Source organism: Apodemus sylvaticus, chromosome 7 (genome assembly GCF_947179515.1).
Source record: "Apodemus sylvaticus chromosome 7, mApoSyl1.1, whole genome shotgun sequence".
NCBI lineage: Eukaryota > Metazoa > Chordata > Mammalia > Rodentia > Muridae > Apodemus > Apodemus sylvaticus.
The window spans coordinates 126207320-126228426 of NC_067478.1; the positions used below are offsets into that span (position 1 = coordinate 126207320).

The 21107-nt window shown below is 40.2% G+C and overlaps 1 protein-coding gene across 1 annotated transcript in view; it reads left to right on the forward strand.

Annotated features, from left to right (window-relative positions):
• Nucleotides 1–21107, forward strand: part of Cntn5 (contactin 5) — a 515033-nt gene that overhangs the window by 477657 nt on the left and 16269 nt on the right. Inside the window, exons 20-21 of the mRNA XM_052189412.1 lie at nt 17802–17988; nt 18394–18506. Of these exons, the coding sequence (XP_052045372.1) occupies nt 17802–17988; nt 18394–18506 (300 nt within the window). The remainder of the gene's footprint in view (nt 1–17801; nt 17989–18393; nt 18507–21107) is intronic.

The following is a 21107-nucleotide window of genomic DNA, read 5'->3' on the forward strand; positions in this document are numbered from 1 at the left end:
TTAAATGCTCTTGAACCTGGTTGCCACCTAACTCAAATTTCAATCCCAAATTGACAGTTAAATTTTGGCCTCAGACATTACTGGTCTCACATTCTGGATGATTTGTCTGGTCTCATTCATTATTTAGTAACTTACCCAATAAATATTTATGGAATTTCCCACTATGCACAGGAGCAGCATTGATGCTAAACCAGAAAGTAAAATAGACAAAGGTAGGGACTCTTTCTTGTAAAGCTCACATTCTACCCATTCATGGTGTTACTTTCTGTACCTCAAACCAGCACTCAAGGGGGTAAGGTGTAATATTATAAGTAGACAATCAGACTGAGACTCTCAAAGCCAATACTTGGTTACGGTTTCCAATGATGTGCTGAAACACTATAACCATGTCAGCTCTTATAAATGAAAGCATTTATTTGGGGCTGGCTTCAGTTTCAGTGGTTTAGTCCATTATCATCATGGCAGGAAGCACGGCATTGTGCAGGTAGATATGGTGTTAGAGAAGGAGTTAAGAGCTCTGCATCTTCGTCCACAGACAGCAGCAGAAGACTGTGTTCTACACTGGGCAAAGCTGGAGCATAAGAGACCTCAAAGCCAGCCCCCACAGTGATGCACATACTCAAACAAGGTCACGCCTACTAATAGTGCTATTACTCATGAGCCAAGCATTTAATCACATGAGTCAATGGAGCCCATCTCACCAAATTTCACTCCCTGGACCTCCTAAGCCTCTAGCCATAACATAATGCAAACTGTATTTAGTCTAACTTACAAAGTCCCTAGTCTATCAAAAATCTCAACAAAGTATTTTTAGAGTTCAAAGTATTTTTAAAGAATCATGTAATCTCTAGACTGTAATCCCCTATGAAGTCAAAATCTGAAAGCAGGTCCCATTTTTCCTATATACCTTGGCACAGGATATACATTACCATTACAAAGCATCAGGAATGGAGCACAATGAGAAATACTGGACCAAAGAAGGACCACGACCCCCTAATCAACTCTAAACACTATACTTCCAGGTCTGATGCCAAAATGTTCCTTTCAGCTTTGTTGACTCGAACACACTTCTTTCTTTTAGGCTGTTTCTACTCCCTGTTAGCAGTTTTCTGTAGCTAACATTTTTAAAATATAGCTCTGACATTTTTTAACTCTTTGGGTCTCCACTGTAACCAAGGCTTCACCTTCACAGCTTCACATAAAAGTTTTCACAGCTTCATATAATGCTCTCTCTGGGCCTCCGTGCCACATACCTGGCCTCAGCAGCTTTCCCTAGACACAGAGAAGGATCACATAACTCTTTTCACATATCACCTCTGGGCCGCCATACTGCTACATGCCTGTGCTCAACAGTTTTCCTAGTCATGGAGGGAGATTCTATAACCCCTTTCTTCTCTCCTTATCTCTAAATCCAGAACCATATGGTCAAAGCTGCCAAGTGTAGCTGAAACATGGCCCCCTCATTCAATTATGCCTTCACCCTACTTTCCTTCATTGCCTAAGCTTGGCTGGCCTTGAACTCATAGACCTGAATGCCTCTGTCTCCTGAGCGCTGGGATTAAAGGCATGCAGTACCACATCTGTGCCTAAGTTTTTCTTTAATTCCTTTCACAAGATGGATGCTTAGTTGAGTAGGATCTTGCTCTGACATCATCACTCCCTTAATTTCATTTAATAGCTCTAACCTGTTTATCCTCTTGAACAGCAATGGAGAATTTAGCTCCATTTCACTTCCTGGTGCCCCATTTACTCCTTGAACCATACTTTTTGTGTTTTTTCTTTTCTTGTGCAGCTTCCTCCATTTCATCAAAACACTCTAAATATGAGTAAACCAAAGGACAGAGTCTATATTAGGCTATTTTAATATTTTCTTTGCCAATGCAATTAATCTAAATCTTTTCACCTTAGATTCAGGTAGACTTTTCAGACAAGGGCAAAAAGCAGCCACATTCTTCACCAAATAGTACAAGAATAATCTCTGGGCAACATACTAAAATTCTGCTTCTCTGAAACTTCTTGAACCAGGATCCCACAATTCTAATTACCCTCAGCACCATTGACTTCCATATTCCTACTAGTATGGCTCAGTAAGCCCCACATAAAGCCTCCAACTTCCTTCCTAATCTGAAGTTCTAAAATCCACATTCCTCCAAACAACAGTATGGTTAGGTCTATCATAGTAATACCCCAGTCACTGGTACCAACTTTTGTCTTAGTTGGGATTTCTGTTTACTATAAAGAAACACCATGACTATGGCAACTCTCATAAAGTAAAATATTTAAATATTTTATATTTATATTTTAAATATTTAAATATTGGCAGTTTAGTCCATTATTATGGTTGAATACATGGCAGTGTGTAGGCAGACATGATGTTGGAGGATCCAAAAATTCTACATCCTGATCTATAGGCAGCAGCAGGAATCTATGCTCCACACTGAGTAGAACTTGAGCTTAGGTGATCTCAAAGCCCACCCTCACAGTGACATACTTCCTTCAATAAAGCAACTCTTCATGGGTCAAGCATTCAAATACATGAGTCTAGGAGTGGGGTGGCATACCAATTCAAACCACCACAAATACAAAACAAAACAAAAGGATAAATCAGGTTCCAGTCTGGCAAGTGAGGTTTTCCACTTTCTTCAGTTTTGGTTTGGCTTTTGTGTCTTGGTTCCTAGTTAAGGCATAAAGTTAGGTCTTGATTCTCATGCCAGGTAACTTCTTTTTGCTAGTGATCTGGTTTTCTTATTTTACCTCTGATTCAGCTGTACAAAGTAGCAATAAAGGTATCATTCCAAGTTTCCCTGACACCATCTGTCAATACACTACACATATGTGGTTTTGTGCCAGGAGGAATTTGCCATTACATCTTAACTGGATGGCCGAGAGGCACCTTAAGAAGTGCTCAACATCATTAGTCATTAGGGAAATGCAAATCAAAACAACCCTGAGATTTCACCTTACACCAGTCAGAATGGCTAAGGTAAAAAACTAAGGAGACAGCAGGTGTTGGCGAGGATGTGGAGAAAGAGGAACACTCCTCCACTGCTGGTGGGGCTGTAAGATGGTGCAACCACTTTGGAAATCAGTCTGGAGGTTCCTCAGAAAACTGGACATGACACTTCCGGAGGACCCTGCTATACCTCTCCTGGGCATATACCCAAAGGATTCCTCAGCATGTAATAAGGACACATGCTTCATTATGTTCATAGCAGTCTTATTTATAATAGCCAGAAGCTGGAAAGAACCCAAATGCCCTCAAAGGAGGAATGGATACAGAAAATGTGGTATATTTGCACAATGGAATACTACTCAGCAATTAGAAAGAATGAATTCACAAAATTTTTAGGCAAATGGTTTGATCTGGAAAATATCATCCTAAGTGAGGTAACCCAGTCACAAAAGAACAAACATGGAATGCAATATCTGATAAGTGGATATTAATTAGCCCAGAAGCCCTGAATACCCAAGGCACAGATTGCATAACAAATGAATCCCATGAAGAAGTATGGAGAGGGTCCTGATCCTGGAAAGGATTGATCTAGCATTGGAGGGGAATATAAGGACAGAGAAAAAGGAGGGAGGTGATTAGAGAATGGATGGAGAGAAGAAGGTTTATGGGACATATGGGGAGGGGGGATCCAGGAAAGGGGAAATCATTGGAATGTAAACAAATAATATAGAAAATAAAAATATTAAAAAAATGAATAAAAAATTAAAATGTACAGGAACTAAAAAAAAAAAAGAAATAATAGAGCAAGCATTTTGACTTGTGCTAATTTCTATTTGTAATTAACCCACCTCTTTCAAATATATTAACTGTGTGATCCCAATTAAGGTCATTGGTTTTTATCATTAACTAATCACTCTAGGGGTAGCCCGGTCTATCCCATCTCACAGGACCTAGTTATTCGGGGAGTCAAGGAGGACCAAGCCTGAAAGAGAAATGGGTGAGAAAAGGGGAGCGAGACCAAGCAAAGGGTTGTCAAGGTCTGTTTAATGAAAACTGAAAGCCTGATTATAAGCACACAGTGAGAGGAAATAGGGAGGGGCAGAGGGGGAATGCTAAAGGCACAGAAAGAGGGAAGGACATCTGGGGCAGATGGTGACTGCAGGCATAAAACATCTTGCGATTTTTCTGGAATGCTGGTTCTGCCTAGACAACCCCAGGTGTTCAGCCAAGATAAGGACCAGTTGGTTCTCACGGTCAGTCTTGTGTGAAGGAGGGGGTGGTTCGGCTCCCGACAAAGGGTCAGTGGATTCTCACGGTGGGAGCTATTAAAAGTCTGGTTTCCCACAGTCTGGTCTCCCACACAGGTCTACATAGTAAGTACCAGGCTAGCTTATTTAGGAAGAAGACAAAGTAGAAAGAGAAGAAGGAAAGAAGAATTATGGAAGGAAGAAAGCAAATAAGGAATGTAGTAATGGAGGAAGGAAGGAAGGAATGAAGGAGAAAGAAAGAAAGGAAGGAAGGGAAGAAGGAAGAAAGGAAGGAAGGAGGGAAGGAGGGAGGGGGAGAGGGAAGGAGGGAGAGAGGGAAGGAGCGAGAGAGGGAGGGAGGAAAGAAAGGCAAGATGGATTAAATGAGGTCATACCAGAGCTAGTCCCCAGTCTCCCAGGAAACTTTCTTCAAGAGACTTGACGTCACTGTAGCAATATTATCCCTTTCTGTGTCTTTTAGATCCATTCATGGACATTCCTAATCATAATTAGGCTAGATAAAAAAATCCACTGAGTGTTCAATGAGCTTCTATGACTAACCTTTGCATCTCACAATTAAGAAGTATCACACCCTCTGAATCCCAAATGCATACACTATGTAGTATTTTATAAAGCCTTAACAATTTTTGATGGTTTCATAGAACAACTCATGTGAAATTTTTAGTTCCTTTCAACTGTTTCAAATATTATGACTATAAAGACTAAATATAGAAAACATGACCACAGAGATATGTTGAGATTTTTTGGCTTATGAGATCTAGTTTGATTGAGAGTTGGAAATGAGCTGTATCAATGAACAATTCTGACTCATGAATAACAGTGACCTTCCCATCTGGAAAACCATGTCTGTCTTTGGCATATGCAAATAAATTATTGTATTCTTTCTTGAATTTATGAACTCACAAGCATTCAAATGTCCACTGAATGGTAATCCCTGAATCCTAGCATGTGTCCCTCACACTTCCAAGAGCATATCAGGACTTTTATGAGCCTGCAAATTCAAAGCAGATGTCATCCTGGCAGGGAAACAGAGTAAGAGATCAAACCAAGTCACATCATCTGTGTCAGATTTCCCTAGACCTGGAAGAAAATTTTCAGGAATGATAGAAATGCAGTCTGAGCTGCTTGCTTTTTCTATCTCTTTACTAAAGGCAGGGACAGAGCCAGGTCCTCACAGTCCCCACCTCAAAGAACACAGTCTAATTCTGGGGAAGTTTATGGGAAATTGATATGAACAAAACCCACAGTAACAATAGAGTTCCCATGTCTATAATTATCATAGGATTCTGTATCATGTTGATCTTAAAGGCGTAGTAATGTTAAATCTATGCCAGCACACTCCCCAAGTTCACATTTCTGTATTCAGGAGCATAAACTTCTGTCCCTACAATACCTTATGTTTTCCTAAATAAAAAAGGTTAGTTTGCTTGGTAGAATAGAAAGGAGAATTATTTCCAATAGATATAATTTTTGTAAAAAAAAATATTATTCCTTTTGCCTAGAGAACCAAATCTCCCATGATTGCCAGGATTATATTAAGGTATCTATTTTTACTCCTCCCAATTGTAAGAGAAGTTTAACAGTGTGCATGTGCATGTGGAGATAGATAGATAGATAGATAGATAGATAGATAGATAGATAGATAGATAGATAGATAGATAGATAGAGATATACACACACACATATATATATATATATACATATGAGAGAGAGAGAGAGAGAGAGAGAGAGAGAGAGAGAGAGAGAGAGAGAGAGAGAGAGAGAGAGGGTCATTTTAATAGTAAGCAAGCAATAATTCCCATTCTTGATAGAGAGATGTATCCTGCCTGTCTTAGTTTCAGTTATTAACTTGATACTTCTGAGAGGAAAGTAGGAGATGAGACAATCCGTTCATTTAACACTGGTCTCTCAATCACCACCCCCACAGCCCCCTCCATGGGCTTTGCGCAGCACTTATAAGCCTCACATTTAAGCTCCCAGGGAATCTGCCACTTAGCACTTCATTTCAGACTTGTCACTAAAGCCATTTCAGCTTATTGATTGCCTGAAAAGATACCAATTGTGCTATGCTTTATAAAATCAGTTGTGGTAGAGATTTCTTAAGGGGAGAAGCGACCTGATTGTTGTTGTTTATTTTATGATCTGGACACTGGTCATCAGAGCAGAAGATGAAAACAAACGGACCTTGGTGCTGTCTGACAATAACCATGGTAGGCAGATTGCACTCCATTCGTCCACAAGAGAGGGAGTAAAAGCTGAGCTGCAGAGAGAAGCTAAGGCGAAGAAGCTGAAACAAAGCCCTTTGCAAAGGGCTAAGACAGGCTGTTTTCCTTTTCCATATGGCCTGTGGGTGGTCTTTGTTTTGTAGATTCTCTGTGCTTTTTATTACAACTATGTAAAAATAGGAATGCAGAAAAACTAGACCATGAGAAGATGCCAATTCTCCTTCTATGCTGAACTTCTGTGGGTTCTCATATAAACCAAATGGTTTTCATGTCATTATTGTTAGGTTTCCTTCTTTGGGTATTTTCATAGATTGTGCAGCTAACAAAACTTTTTCTTTTTTTTCAAAAATCAGTAAACAAAAAAACTTAAAGTAATTTCAGCTTCTTTTTTCAAATTGAATATAATTTAATTTTTTACTTATTCACCTAACATGCCACTCATGGACCCCCTCCCAGTCACACCTTCCCTCGATCTTTCCCCCCTTCTCTCCTCCCCTTCCTTCTGAGCAGGTAATTCCTTCCTCCCTGGCAATTCAAGTCTCTTAGAAGCTAGGCACTTCCTCTCTCACTGAGGCCAGACAAGGAAGTCCAAATAAAAGAACATATCACACATATAGCCAACAACTTTTGGGATAGCCCTAATTCCAGTTGTTTGGGCCCACATAAAGACCAAGCTGCACATCTGCTACATATGTGCAGACTTCTTGGCCTGATCTGTCCTGCTCCTAGTGATAAACATTCCACTGATTTTTTTTTATAGAAAGCAATCAATAGAGAATCTCATTTTTCTGTGGTTTTTATTCCACCTATGCTACATGGAAGGCTACATGGAGGAAATTCTTTACCCCAAGTGATTTGCAGGCCTATTCAATTATCTGCCTGAAATGCTTTTCTAATAAGTAAGAAAAGAATTTGCAAATCTCTTCATAGACTTAAAACTCTGAATTTATTTGTTGGTTTGTTTTTGAGACAGGGTCATATGTAATGCAAGCTGACCTAGAATTTGATATGTACCCAAGGATGACCTTGAAATTCTGATCCTCTTGACTTCACCAAGTACTGGAATCACAGACTTTTGCTACCAAACTCAACTTTATTCTTTTAGTTGTAAGGGAATCTTAGCAGTTACATTGTTTGTTTCATCAAGCATAATACACTAAGGAGGGGGGATAGAGAGATGGTTCAGTGTTTAAAAACAGTTGTGTAAGCTTTAACATTCAGATCCAACACCCATGTAACAAGCAAGGCATCTCTTACATGCTTGTAACCCTCCAGGTCGAAGGTGGGCAGAAACAAAAAGACTGCTGGAGTGTGCTGGCGTTTAGCCAAGTCATGAGAACTTGAGACATAGATTCAAGAGACACTGTCTCAAAGGAGTAAGTGGAGCATGGTGGCTGAGACTTCCCAATGCATTCTCTGTGGCCACCATACATTTATATATTCATACATATACATATAAACACAAAGATTAATCAGTCTTTAAAATTTTACAGGAAACAATCGTGAAATACCAACATTTGTAGAATCCTAACTTTCCACCTCCTGAGGACCCTTGAGTTGAAGAAGATGCCCAACTTCCATAGTATACACAGACCCTACTTCCATTATCCATTTGTCTGTCAAAGAGGATTTAGGTTGTCTCCATTTCCTGGCTATTGTGAACAGAGCAGCAGTGAACACGGTAGACCAGCCATCTCTGGAACAGGATGGTCACATGCCAAGGAGCAGTGTAACTGGGTCATATGGTTACTTTAGTTTTAGCTCTTTGAGAATTCACCACCCTGATTGCCAGAGTGGCTGTGGCAGTTTACTTCCTGCCAACACTGATCCCTGAGGAGGGGTCCCTGGGCTTCACAACAAATGACTCCAGCACTTGAAAGTTGTTTTGTTTATGTTTGACATTAGGACTGAGGTAAGATGAAAATCTAAGTTGTTTTAATTTACTTGGAGCAATGAACATGTTTTTAAAGATGTTTTTTAGTCATTTTTTTTATATCTTTTTTTAAGAACTCTCTGTTCATGTCCCTGGCCCCACTTTTGAATAGGCCACTTGTTTCTTTGACTCTTATTAATCCTCTGTCAGGTAGATGGCTAGCAGAGGTTTTCTGCCACTCTGTGAGCATCCTCTTCACTACACTGTTTTACCTGAGCAGATATTTTTTAGTTTTAGGAAATCCAAAAGCAGTAAGTATGCTCAAGACAGAAACCTGATGTGGCTTGCTCAAAGCATATCTGTCCTCTACCATTCTCTTTCCCAGGGACTCGAGGTCTTCCCTATGAAAGGGCTGTTTGCCTATCAGCAGAACTTAACTCACTTTTGTGGACTTACTGTTTCTGCATGTCTTTCACTTCTGAATGTCCTTTCTGTTGCCAGATCTTTTTTCTACAGCCACCTTCCTGTGCATGCCTCCAGCTGGTAAGGCTGCCCAAATCTTTCTCACTAGAGTCTGTAGGACTAGAGGAAGGAGATCCCTCAAGCAAAATAGCCACATACCAGGCCAGACCTGTTGCAGTTCCAGCTTCTCAAAGAAAAATGCTGAATGACATTGGCTACTTTAGCCTATTGGTGAAGAGTTGTTAACTCTCATCTGGGATAGAGTTTGCATGATGGTCCTACTCATGTAGGCATCTCTAGAATATTCCTTAGATCTGCAATATCACTTAATTTCAGTAATAACTTTTATCTCCCTGTTTCCTCCCTCCTTCCTACTCCCTTCTGCCCACTTTGATTAAACTTAACCAGGTGACTTTCAAAGATTACAAAACTTGGCCAGGACTTGTTCATTTTCTCTGTTTGTTTCCTGAGTGATCAATGCCTGCACTTGCCATTCCTGTCATCTTCCCTTCTTTCCACTTTACTTGGAATAAAATGGTCTTTTTCACGTGCTTCAATGTTGTTGATTCTCACTTTTGGTCTTTTACCAATAAATACATGTCAAAGATGGCACTCAAAGCATCATAGAAAGGGAACATCACATTGCAGAGTGTTAAGTGAATAATTCTTTCAAGATAAGCATTTTCTAGCTAAAACATTAACATGCAGGTCAAAACTTTTCTTCTTTCATTTCATTAAGATATATTAAAGACTCTTGGGTATGTAGACCATCTCACAGGGCATATTTAATACAGTAGTAAGAATAATAAAATACTTCCAGAATTTTCTTATTCACTGCCCTCTTTTTAAAATTTAGTAAAGAGAGCCAGAGACTCAATAGGTAAAACTGTCTGCCATCAAGTTTCATGATTTAAGTTTGTTTCTCAGAATCCATATGATGGAAAGAGAGAATGGGCTTCTTCACGTTGTCCTCTGACTGTCATGTGTTGGCCACAGTACATGTGTGCACACACATACATACACTCATTAACACATGCGCATCCACACATACACACACACATGTATACACATGCTCATGAAGCCACACACCTACACACAAACACACACACACACACACACACACACACATGCATATATATATACATACACAAAGTAAATAAATGGAATAAAAAATAAAATAAAAAGAATATTCTAAATAAAATTGAATAAAGATGGTAAAGAAGGGAAGAAAGCTAATGCCAGTACTGAAATACACAGACCGGGGACAAATCTAGCTTTATGTGCAGGCAGCGCTTCTCACTGCTTCCTAGATAGCAAAAGCAGCAGCTCAGAAGGATAAATACGAGTTGGTTCAGAAAGTGGCACCATTGGTATTCCTGTCACCTTTGCAACTTCCTCACTTCATATGAACTAATCACTATTCCATTGCCTCATAAATATTGAAACTTTAACTAGACATTGTTTATTTATCTTATTTGATTCATTAAATTGTGTCCTTTATGATAAAATTACCTGTGGGCACAAAGCAACTATTATGCATGTAATCCAATCACACTGCCCGCCTGTCAGTCTCAGAGTATCAGCTGTGAAAAGCCAATTTAACAATATACTTAATACTAACATCAAAAGATTAGGAAGTGGGAGGCAGACTGAACTGAGGCACCTGGCCTTTGCCAAGTAAAGCAAATGCATCTGCTGTGGAAACCATGTTCTGCTGGTCCAGGACTTCTGCAGCTCTAGATAGAAGGCACACTGATGCTGGATGCTGCATAAGCCGTAGGCACATAGGAGGCAATTCCAGCGCTGGTCAAGGAAGGTACCCTGGTACAGGTGAGCAATAAATAGATTGGCAGAGACATATCTGCCTTCTAACCTCAGTTTCTGTTAATCATGACTGTTGGATTGAGCAACACTAGTGGATCTTCTGGAATTATATAAACCGAGCTTTTCCTAATTCCCCTTAAGCTGCACATGGGGTTCTGAGGTAAAGGGCAACCTCATTGCCACTGCACTGAGTGGCATCCAGTAAAATTGCCACAGAGCTTTGTATGTTTTCCTTTCCCTTCATCTATGTGCAATGACCCACTCTCAAAATCCTATTTTCTAGGTTCAAGCAAGCAATGTAATAGCCTCTGGCCTCCCTCTTCGTTATCTTTGCTTCACTGAAACAAACTGCACGCATGCACACGAGGTTTTGTGTCTCAGCTCAGGCCTCAGGAGATTTTTCTTTGTTGAAGGGAAAATAGGAGTGGGGGCTTGTGCTAGCAGCCAGGCGACTGGCATCGCCTGCATAGTTCATTCACTCCAACCATCTAAGGATACTGCTCAGTTCACAGATGCAGTATCCCTATCAAAGATGCCTTCAAACCCTCCTCAGAATTCTTTATCATTTAAGATCAGTTGGATAAGATATACTGCTAATTAGATAAGATGACAAAAATCTAAGGAAATTTAAAAAAATGAACTGGTGAAGTTCTTTCTTTAATTTAAAAATAATTATTTTTTATAAATGGGTTTATTTTATAGTTGAGATTATAACATAATTACATTTCTCCCTTCCCTTTTCTTTCTGCAAACTCTCCTGCACACCTTTCAATACTCTTCTTTAAACTTATGATCTTTTTTGACTAATGGTTATTGCATGCATATGTATTTTATTATGTATATACATATATCCCTAAATATAATTTGTTCAGACTGTTTAATGTTGCTAGTATGTGTGTTTCCAGAACATACTCTTTGGCATGAAAAGTTCTTTTTAATTGATGATAGAGATATATGATGTTAGATAAATAGTGACAGACAATATTTGCAAGTGATAGATTAATGAATATATACATGATAAAGGTATTATAGACACAAAACGAGACATTTGATAGAATAATGATAGGTTGGTAGATTAATAGATAAATGATAGATGATAGATAGATAGATAGATAGATAGATAGATAGATAGATAGATAGATGGATAGATGTTATATAGTAAGATGATACATAAAAGATAGTTGATAGATGACAGGTAAGATTAGTTAAATAGACAGAGGCTAGATAGATAGTATATTGATGATAGTCTTTAGCCCAGAAGAAAAGCACTAGACTCAGTTTACAGGAAATGAGTGAGAATAGTCTTTTCTATGCTCATATAGCATCTCAGGATATGAAGAAAACACATTCAAAATCAGGACCTAAATTGACAAAATAAAATACTCATTAGCAACAGTAAGATACAAAGTAAATACTACTAAATATTTTTTAATTTTTTTATAAATCATATGTATGGGGGTTTTGCCTGCATGTATGTCTGTGTGTCACATAGGTGTCTGGTGCACAGAAAAGCTAAATTTAAAATGGTTACAAACTGCCATGTAGGTTCTGGAAACTGAAGCTGGGTCCTCTGGAATCCAGCAAGTGCTCTTAACCCCTGGCCCAATACTGCTAGATATGTAAACTGATGCTTCAAAGTAAAAACCTAAGAAGTAATCTCAGAATGCAAAGTAAATGTGTAAGAAAAGTGTGTTTTGACAACACAGAGGAGACACCAGATGTGAGAGACAAAAGAATTTGGGCTACTGAACACAGAGCTGCAGAGAGCGTGAAATATTTGCAGCAAAACAAATCCCCTAAAATGTGGACAAAAACTCAAATCTCAAACACTAAACAACAACAACAACAACCAAATCATTATTTCTGCTTGACACTAATAAAGCTGTATGTCACTTATTTTTGAAATAAGAAATATTTTAACAAGATAAAAGACAAAAGATCAAAATAATAACATTCAAAACCATTAAAAGAAGCAAAGAAAACTGGCCCACATGTAGCTTACATGTACCAAAAGCAAGATTTAAATATAAACCTTCTGGCTTCAAAGCCACGGTCTGCCTTGAGCTTGTAGCAATATGGAAAGTCTTATGTTTATGCATTTCTGTTAGAAACAAAAAAAAAAGTCCAAATGCTTTGAAAAGTAATGGGCATTTTTTATATTAGAAGGCTTAATTTTGTCCTAACATTTAAGGTCATGACTCCCCTTTCTGGGATCTAGTCTAGGGAATTAAGATGGTATACTAAAAAGAAACCTGCTATGAGCTAGCCACAGCAATACTTCAATCAAAGCCAAAGTGAGTAGCACTGAAGAGTTCCTCGGTGGCTGGGGCACCGAGGATTGGAACTCAGAACCCAGTGCACGGTCTATGCCAGGTGGGTGTGGTACCCATGTGTAATTCCAGGCTGGAAGGACAGACAGGATCTGACCAAGGTAGCAAGAGAGACGGACCGGATGACCGAGACTGGCTGTGAGTGAGAGAACCTGCCTCAGTGAACTTTTAGATTTCTTTCTGGGGAACCTAAAGCATGAGGTGTTGGTTCAGGTGGGCAGAATTTTTTTTCTCACGAGTTCAGCAGCACATGCATTTGTTATTTTACCTGAGATGTTTGATTATATAATGGTTATTCCGAATATTAAACATATATCCAATTTTTAGAAATCCAAAATTTGTACTTTTATAAAACCTGCAATTTGCTTAATTTAATCATCCAGCTATATGAAACGATACTTAATTATATTTAAAATAATGTAACTGGTTAAGAGACATTGAGGCAGAAGCCAGGAAATCAGATGCATTACTGGAAAAGAAAAACGAGGGTTCATTCAACTTGCAACTAACTCTTCAGCCAACTTCTTAGCTTGAAAATAACTTGGTCTTTTTCTTCTGTTCAAATATTCTCAGAGTCCAAGAAAGACAAGCTACTCCTTGGAATAGGAAATAGTGGGGCCAGCAGTGTATGAAATATGGAACGGGGACTTCCTATTTTAGAACACTACTTTTCTGAAGGCCACTCACTTGACTGTTTTCTCTTCCAACTCTGAGGGAAGACTAGCTGAAAAGATGAGATCATTTGATGAGTCCTCCTTTGTATATAAATTAGAAGTCTCTACATATTTGTTAGTCAGAGTTCAATTGTAAAGAACTAATAACTCTCCTTTACCCAAGGTGTACCATATGAAAACAGGTAACAAAACCGAGACAGAGAGTATAGCTCTCAAGATCAATCTGTAGATTCCCAGCACTGATCACAACAAAATGATTTTAAATCAAGGCGAGAAGCTAAGGCCCTTGTCATAACTCGGGGGCCACGGAAGTTACTACAGTGTGCTGCCGAGTAAGCCATCTTCACCTCAAGGTCCCTGTGATGACTGCCAGGTCCAGAATCTCACTGAGTCTGCTCTGATTTGAACTAGCAACATACAAACAATATACCTACTTCTTGATCCACACCAAGCCAGGGACTGGGCAACAAAACATGTGTTAAGGGAGAGAGAAAGGAGGAAAAGGTGCCTTCATGTCTCTGATGGCAGAAGACCAGAAAGGGCAAGGCTTCCCCTTTCTGCTCACTTCTGGCTTCAGGCCACATACACGAGCTTCAAGTGGCCAAACCCAAAGCCTGGCAGAACCCAGACTGAAAGAGAGCCTTAGAAATACAAAGGTTGGCTTTCCATCAACAAAGGAAAGCACTACACTGGAGAACAGCCATGAGAACTAGCATGATCCATCTCCATCTACTCCACATCTGCACAGACCCAGTCAACAATTAGTGACCAAATGATTCAGTGTAACAAGGAAGGTATACAATGCCTATGCAGCGTCATGTCTACAAACAAAACCTCAGGCATTCTGTGCTGAAGTTTGAATATGAAGTTTCCTACATAGTCTTTCTGTGTGACGGCACTGTTCCCAGAATTGTTAGAATTGTGGGACCTTTAGGAGGCGAAGAATCGGGCCATTGAGAGCCCTGAAGTTTAATAGGTCTGCCCTACACACTTTTTCTCTACTTTCTAAGTACTCGAGGCAATGCCCTCAGCAGCTAGTATGCCTTCGCTTTCATGCTGAGCTATTGTAAGACCCCCAAAAAACCAGCACCCCATGCCTCAGAAAGCAACATCCAAATCACTCGGGAGAAACAGTCTCAATGCAATAGCATGAGGATTTCTTTTATTCCAGAATTCTGGGTTCCACAGCCATATACCGCTCAGGGTCTACACTGCACTGTGGATCCCGAGTGCAGAATTGGGACAGCTTTTATAAGTTCACAACGAAGCCTGCATATCATCAACCAAACATTCCTTAGCAGCGAGAGCCCGCAAAATGTGAACCAATCGATTTGTACCACTCCATAGTTTTTAGGCCAATCAGTTTAAATTATCAGAGCCCGCGCTCAGTGGACCAATCAGCTTTCTATTTTCTTGAATATATATAGCTGCATGAACTCCTGCATAGGGGTAATGGCATAAGCAGTTTACAGAAGCAAGATAAGCTAAGCCCATTTCCAGTTACCTTATGGGGCCAGGATCACCTATTCAAGGTCTTTCTGCTAGCTCTAAACAAAGGGCGGGCTCTGAAATGTGACCTTTTACCTAGTTTCTAACAAAGCAAGATAGCATTTTAAACTTCTGACTTCTTGGGGTCATTAGAGTTGGGCTGTATTATTTTCTATCCTTTCACTATATCCTGTTGAACTTCTAAGTTTTGAAGCCTAAACACACCCTTCAGGTGCTTCTTACCAGGTATTTTAATCACAACAGGAAGAACAATAACTGATGCACTGTATCTCCAAAAAGGAAACTCAAAGGAATCCTCATCAGGAAAACTGGGCATGAACGTTGGTTGCATCACTAATACATTCTGTTTGAAAACATTCACACTGCTGTATTAGAGATGAGGAAGAAACATTACCTGATATTATTAAGCGAGTTCAGAACAACACAAGGGAAACAGTGATGGTCTATGGACAGCTCCATAGTAAAAGGGTTGCCTGCAGCAGCAGCACGAAGAGCCTGATAAGCAATGTAAGTGCCAGGTAGGTGGGGTGGCCCACCAGTCATTCCCGCAGAGACAGCAGACTCCCACATCCCAAGCTGGCTAGCAGGAAATGTAAGGCCTGGAAAACACTGAAGGCGCTCCTGGGCCCCATGCCTCGGAAGGCGACACCCATATCACTCACAAGAAACGGTCTTGATGCAATAAGCAAGTGGATTTTTATTCCAGAACTGTGGGTTCCACAGCTACCACACCGGGGTAGAGGACTGTGGACCCCGAGTGCCGAACTGCAACAGCTTTTATAAGTTTACAGCAAAGCCCATGAATCACAAACCAATCATTCCTTAGCATCAAGAGCCTGTGTAGTGTGAGCCAATCGATTTGTACCACTTCATAGTTTTTAGGCCAATCAGTTTAAATTATTGAAGCCCGTGCTCTGTGGACCAATTAGTTTCCTATTTTCTTGGAGGTCTATAGCTGCATGAATTTCTGGATGGGGGTAATGGCATAAGCAGTTTACAGAAGCAAGATAAGCAGATAATTAGCTCATTTCCAGTTACCTTATGAGGCCAGGATCACCTATTCAAGGCCTTTTTGCCTAGCTCTTAACAAAGGGCAGGCTCTGGAATGCGACCTTTAATCTAGTTTCTAACAAAGAGCACAAAGGCTCTGGAATATGAAGTGTTTGGGGCTCCTTAGAAGGCTGGAGTTAGAGCTTTGGAGCGTGATAGCATTTTATTATATGTAAGTACACTGTAGCTGTCTTTAGACACACCAGAAGAGGGAGTCACATCTCGTTACAGATGGTTGTGAGCCACCATGTGGTTGCTGGGATTTGAACTCAGGACCTTAGGCAGAGCAGTCAGTGCTCTTAACCACTGAGCCATCTCTCCAGCCTGCGTGATAGCATTTTAAACTTTTGACTTCTTGGGGTCATTAGAGATTAGGCTGTATTTTCTATCCTTTCAGACAAACGAGCTGATGAGCTCAATATTTGATGGAGACATCTTGCCTCAAAGAGTAAAGTTAAAGAGGAATCAAGGATGATTCCTAAAACTAACCTTGAGCCTCCACATGTATGCAAACATGCCCTGACACAGGCACACATACCTCACACATGCTTGTGAAAAGAAGAAAAGGAACAGGAAAGACTGCAGTGGCATTCCATACCTGCCTTCTACTTCTTGTGCCTCTTCCCTTAGACAGCGTCTAGACTGCCTCAGGTCCCCAAGATGCCACAGTAATACACATCCCTTACCTAAGATCAGAGCCCTAGTGTCTTCCTATGACACAGCCAGCTGAGACGTGCTGGAGAAAATCTTCAGATTCCAAATAACTTCTCCATGGCCCACCTTTCAGACCAGCAAGCGTAGCTAAAAGAGAATCTGTAAAATGCCATTTGGCCTTCTCAACTGCACAGAAGCCGGTGCATCAGAGGGAAGACAGGATGGATGCAGGTGAGGCTTCGCCAGGTGTGTCCAGTGCATCACCTTTCAGGATGCTCGCCGCTACGTCTGCCATACCTTCCCTGCCATTTTTTTTTTTTGAGTCATATCCTGGTGAACTTTAGTGGCTAAAGTTCTGTTAGACACTCACGGAGGTTAAGGTCTGAGGAGAGCACCACAGAACATACCTAATGTAGCAAAGGAATAGAGTTGACCAGAATCTCATCATTGCGGAAAGGCAAATGATCTTCAATTAAACCGAGCCCCCAACAGCAGCAGTCTGCCTCCTTCTCATACCTAGCATGGATTCAGTCCATTTAATCCACTCCAAGGCATCGTGGGTATTCTGACTACTCTGTTTAATTAATACAAGCTGCTGTAATTTACCTTCATTTGGTATTTCAAAAGGACTGTTTTCAGATAATTTCTCCATTGTTTCCTGGCAAATTGTTCTGTTGAACTGAGGGAGGTAAAGCCTCTTCCTTCTTGACTTGGTTCTTCTTTAATACCAGAACATGTTTTGGGATCTGTAGCACTCCCAAAATACAGTACACTCTGAGGGAAACCAAGGCAGATAGGGGTGTTACCACTTGGGACTGTAAATTGAGGGGTTCAGAGGCAATTTCTTCCTGGATTTGATCTTGAGCAATGTGGGTGATGGGGGAGGGGTGAACAGGGGGGAAATAGGATGAGTATGTCAGGCAGTCACAATCCCAGGGAAATTTTAAAATTAATTTGTCTTGTGATAATGTGTTGACAGATTGGTTACTGGAAAGATACAGAGCCAGAAGACTCCACAGAAACAGTCAGAACCAGAGGGAATGAGTCATTTGTCATGTTGACAGGACTGGAAGGCGACACACTCTACCACCTCACAGTCAGGGCTTACAATGGAGCCGGATATGGGCCACCCAGCAGGGAAGTGAGCGCCACCACAAAGAGGCACCGTAAGTGACCTGGACTTTTGTTTGTTTGAAAGCCACGTGATCAGAAGCCACACAAGGCTCATAATAAGCAGAGTCCAAGGGAGACTTGCTTCAGCTCTCATATCTGAATTCCAAAACCAGCTCAAAAAAATCTCGCATTCCCAGGCTGTAAAGGTTATCATCCTGTGAAACAGGGCTAAGCGGTTTTGACACAGAAGGGAGATAAAAGGATTCAAGTTCAAAAGCTCAGTGGAGTAGCTATTAAAATGACACTCCTGGAGCAACCCCCCTCCTCTGATTCCAGCTGGAGGGAAGCCTGTGGCACCAGCCAACTATCAGACACACTGAAGACAGGAATCCTCAGAGCTGAAATGAAAATTTTGCTAGTGGTTCTCTCTCTCTATCTCTTGTGTTTTTATCTTGCAGCCCCTAGTGAGCCACCTGGCAACCTGCGGTGGGAGCAGCAGGGCTCCCAGGTTTCCCTAGGCTGGGAGCCAGTCAGACCCCTAGCCAATGAGTCTGAAGTCATGGGTTACAAGGTTAGTGTCTGTTCACAACACACATCTCAGAACTGTTGCTGTGATTGAGGGGGGGGGGGGGGGCAGGGCTGTGAATGGAGCATCAAGAATTGACTGCTAAGCCTGTAGTTTTTTTCTTCTTAATTGTGTTTTTGAAGCTCAAATAGATGAGTGTGCTACAGGTTGAGCCTTTTATGTTCTTACCCTGAGTCCACTTTCTCACTCATTCCTTTCTCATTGATTCTTTCCATCCCCCTAGGCCAGTGACTCTCAACCTTCTTAATGCTGACCCTTTAATACAATTCTTCATGCAGTGCTGACCCCGCCCAACCATAAAACTATTTTTCATTTCTGCTTCACAACTTTAATCTTGCTACTCTTATAAATCATAATGTAAATAATTCATATACAGAATATCTGATATATAACCTCTATGAAAAGGTCATTTTTACCCTCAAACAAGTCATGACACACTGGTTGAGAACCACTGCCTTAAACAATTCTACTTCTAGTTTATTCTCATATATACATTCACAGTTTTTTATTTTGCTTTCAATTTTTTATAGAAGAATCTATGACCCACAAATGGAAAACAAATATGACATTGGTCTTTGTGCAATTGGCTTAACTTGCTTAACATAATTTGTTCCAGTGGCATCCATTTTCCTGCAAATGACAGAGAAAAGGAGATTTCATTGCTTGTATTTTTCTTATTCAGTAATTTAATGATGAACACCTAAACTGTTTCCATAATGTATCTATCATGGATAGCATCACTGATATGCAATTATCTCTGAGGTGTCTCAACTTAGAGACATACTTTTGGCAAATTGGAGCCAGACAGCTGGATCATGTGAAAGAGCTTTTGATTGTATTATGTCTGCCTTAGAGTGAATGCTTGCCTGTGGTGTGGGAGGCAACAGTCAGACTCAGCTCCAAAACCACAAGGCATCTAAGAGAAAAGAGTAGAATAAAACAACGGGATCCTATAGTCCGTGTGAATGCTCACATCCCTGCAGCACCTGGAGGTTCCTGGCATGTCCTTGCAGTCAACTTTGTTGGCAGATGACAAAGCCTGGACCTCTAAGACTGAACAGAATGATTTTCTATTAAAAACAAAAATAAAAAAGAAGAATAAAGTGCCGGGGCAAGCACATTAAATAGGAAGGATTCCATAGAGAGGTACCAGGCTACAAAAAGCACATTCTATGGGTAGCTTGCCTTGGGATTATAGGAAATCTGTGGGTGAAAACTGCTGCAGAGCCTGACAAACAACTTTGTTTAAAAATATATACCACCTATGGGTTTATGTGTCCTAATTTCTGACTTCTGTTTCAGATCATCAGAGTTTAACATTGAGTTCCTTGCAGAATTACCAGTTTAATATTATTGTTAATAGGTTTCAACTTTGTCATATCAATATTTAGGCTAACAACCATTATAAATTTGGTTTTCAACCAAAAATACTGACATAATATTTTGTGCATAAAGAAGAAAAAGTCTGAAATTTATAACAGACACAATTACAAATAGAATATGCAATCCATATATGTTCATAGATGTGTATTTGTAAAGTCATTTCCTATTAATACAAGAAGCAACCTACAGTGTTTAACTGACCTTAATATTGACCATAGTCTCACAATTAAATACATATACATACTCAGATCTGACTCTAACCCTCAGTCATATACTCAGTCTGAGAGGTAGATCTGAGTGGTTTTCCTGTAGCTTTTAAGTTTATAAAAAAAGATAACAACATGAGTTAGAGACATGAGTAGTCTTTAAGATGAGCCTTTTGAAGCAGATCAGTGGAACAGGATTGAAGATCCAGAAATGAACCCACACACCTATGGCCACTTGATACTCGACAAAGGAGCTGAAAACATCCAATGGAAAAAAGATAGCCTTTTCAACAAATGGTGCTGGTTCAACTGGAGGTCAGCATGCAGAAGAATGCGAATTGATCCATCCTTGTCTCCTTGTACTAAGCTCAAATCCAAATGGATCAAGGACCTCCACATAAAGCCAGATACTCTGAAGCTAATAGAAAAGAAAATGGGGGAGACCCTTGAGGACATTGGTACAGGGGGAAAGCTCCTGAACAGAACACCAATAGAATATGCTCTAAGATCAAGAATTGACAAATGGGACCTCATAAAATTACAAAGTTTCTGTAAGGCAAAGGACACCATCAAAAGGACAAATTGGCAACTAACAAATTAGGAAAAGATCTTCACCAACCCTACATCAGATAGAGGGCTAATATCCAATATATACAAAGAACTCAAGAAGTTAGACCCCAGAAAACCAAATAACCCTATTAAAAATGGGGTACAGAGTTAAACAAAGAATTTTCACCTGAAGAACTTCAAATGGCTGAAAAGCATCTTAAAAAATGCTCAACTTCATTAGTCATTAGGGGAATGCAAATAAAACAACCCTGAGATTTCACCTTACACCAGTCAGAATGGCTAAGATGAAAAATTCAGGAGACAGCAGGTGTTGGCAAGGATGTGGAGAAAGAGGAACACTCCTCCACTGCTGGTGATTGCAAACTGGTACATCCACTTTGAAAATCAGTCTAGTGGTTCCACAGAAAACTGGGCACCTCATTTCCAG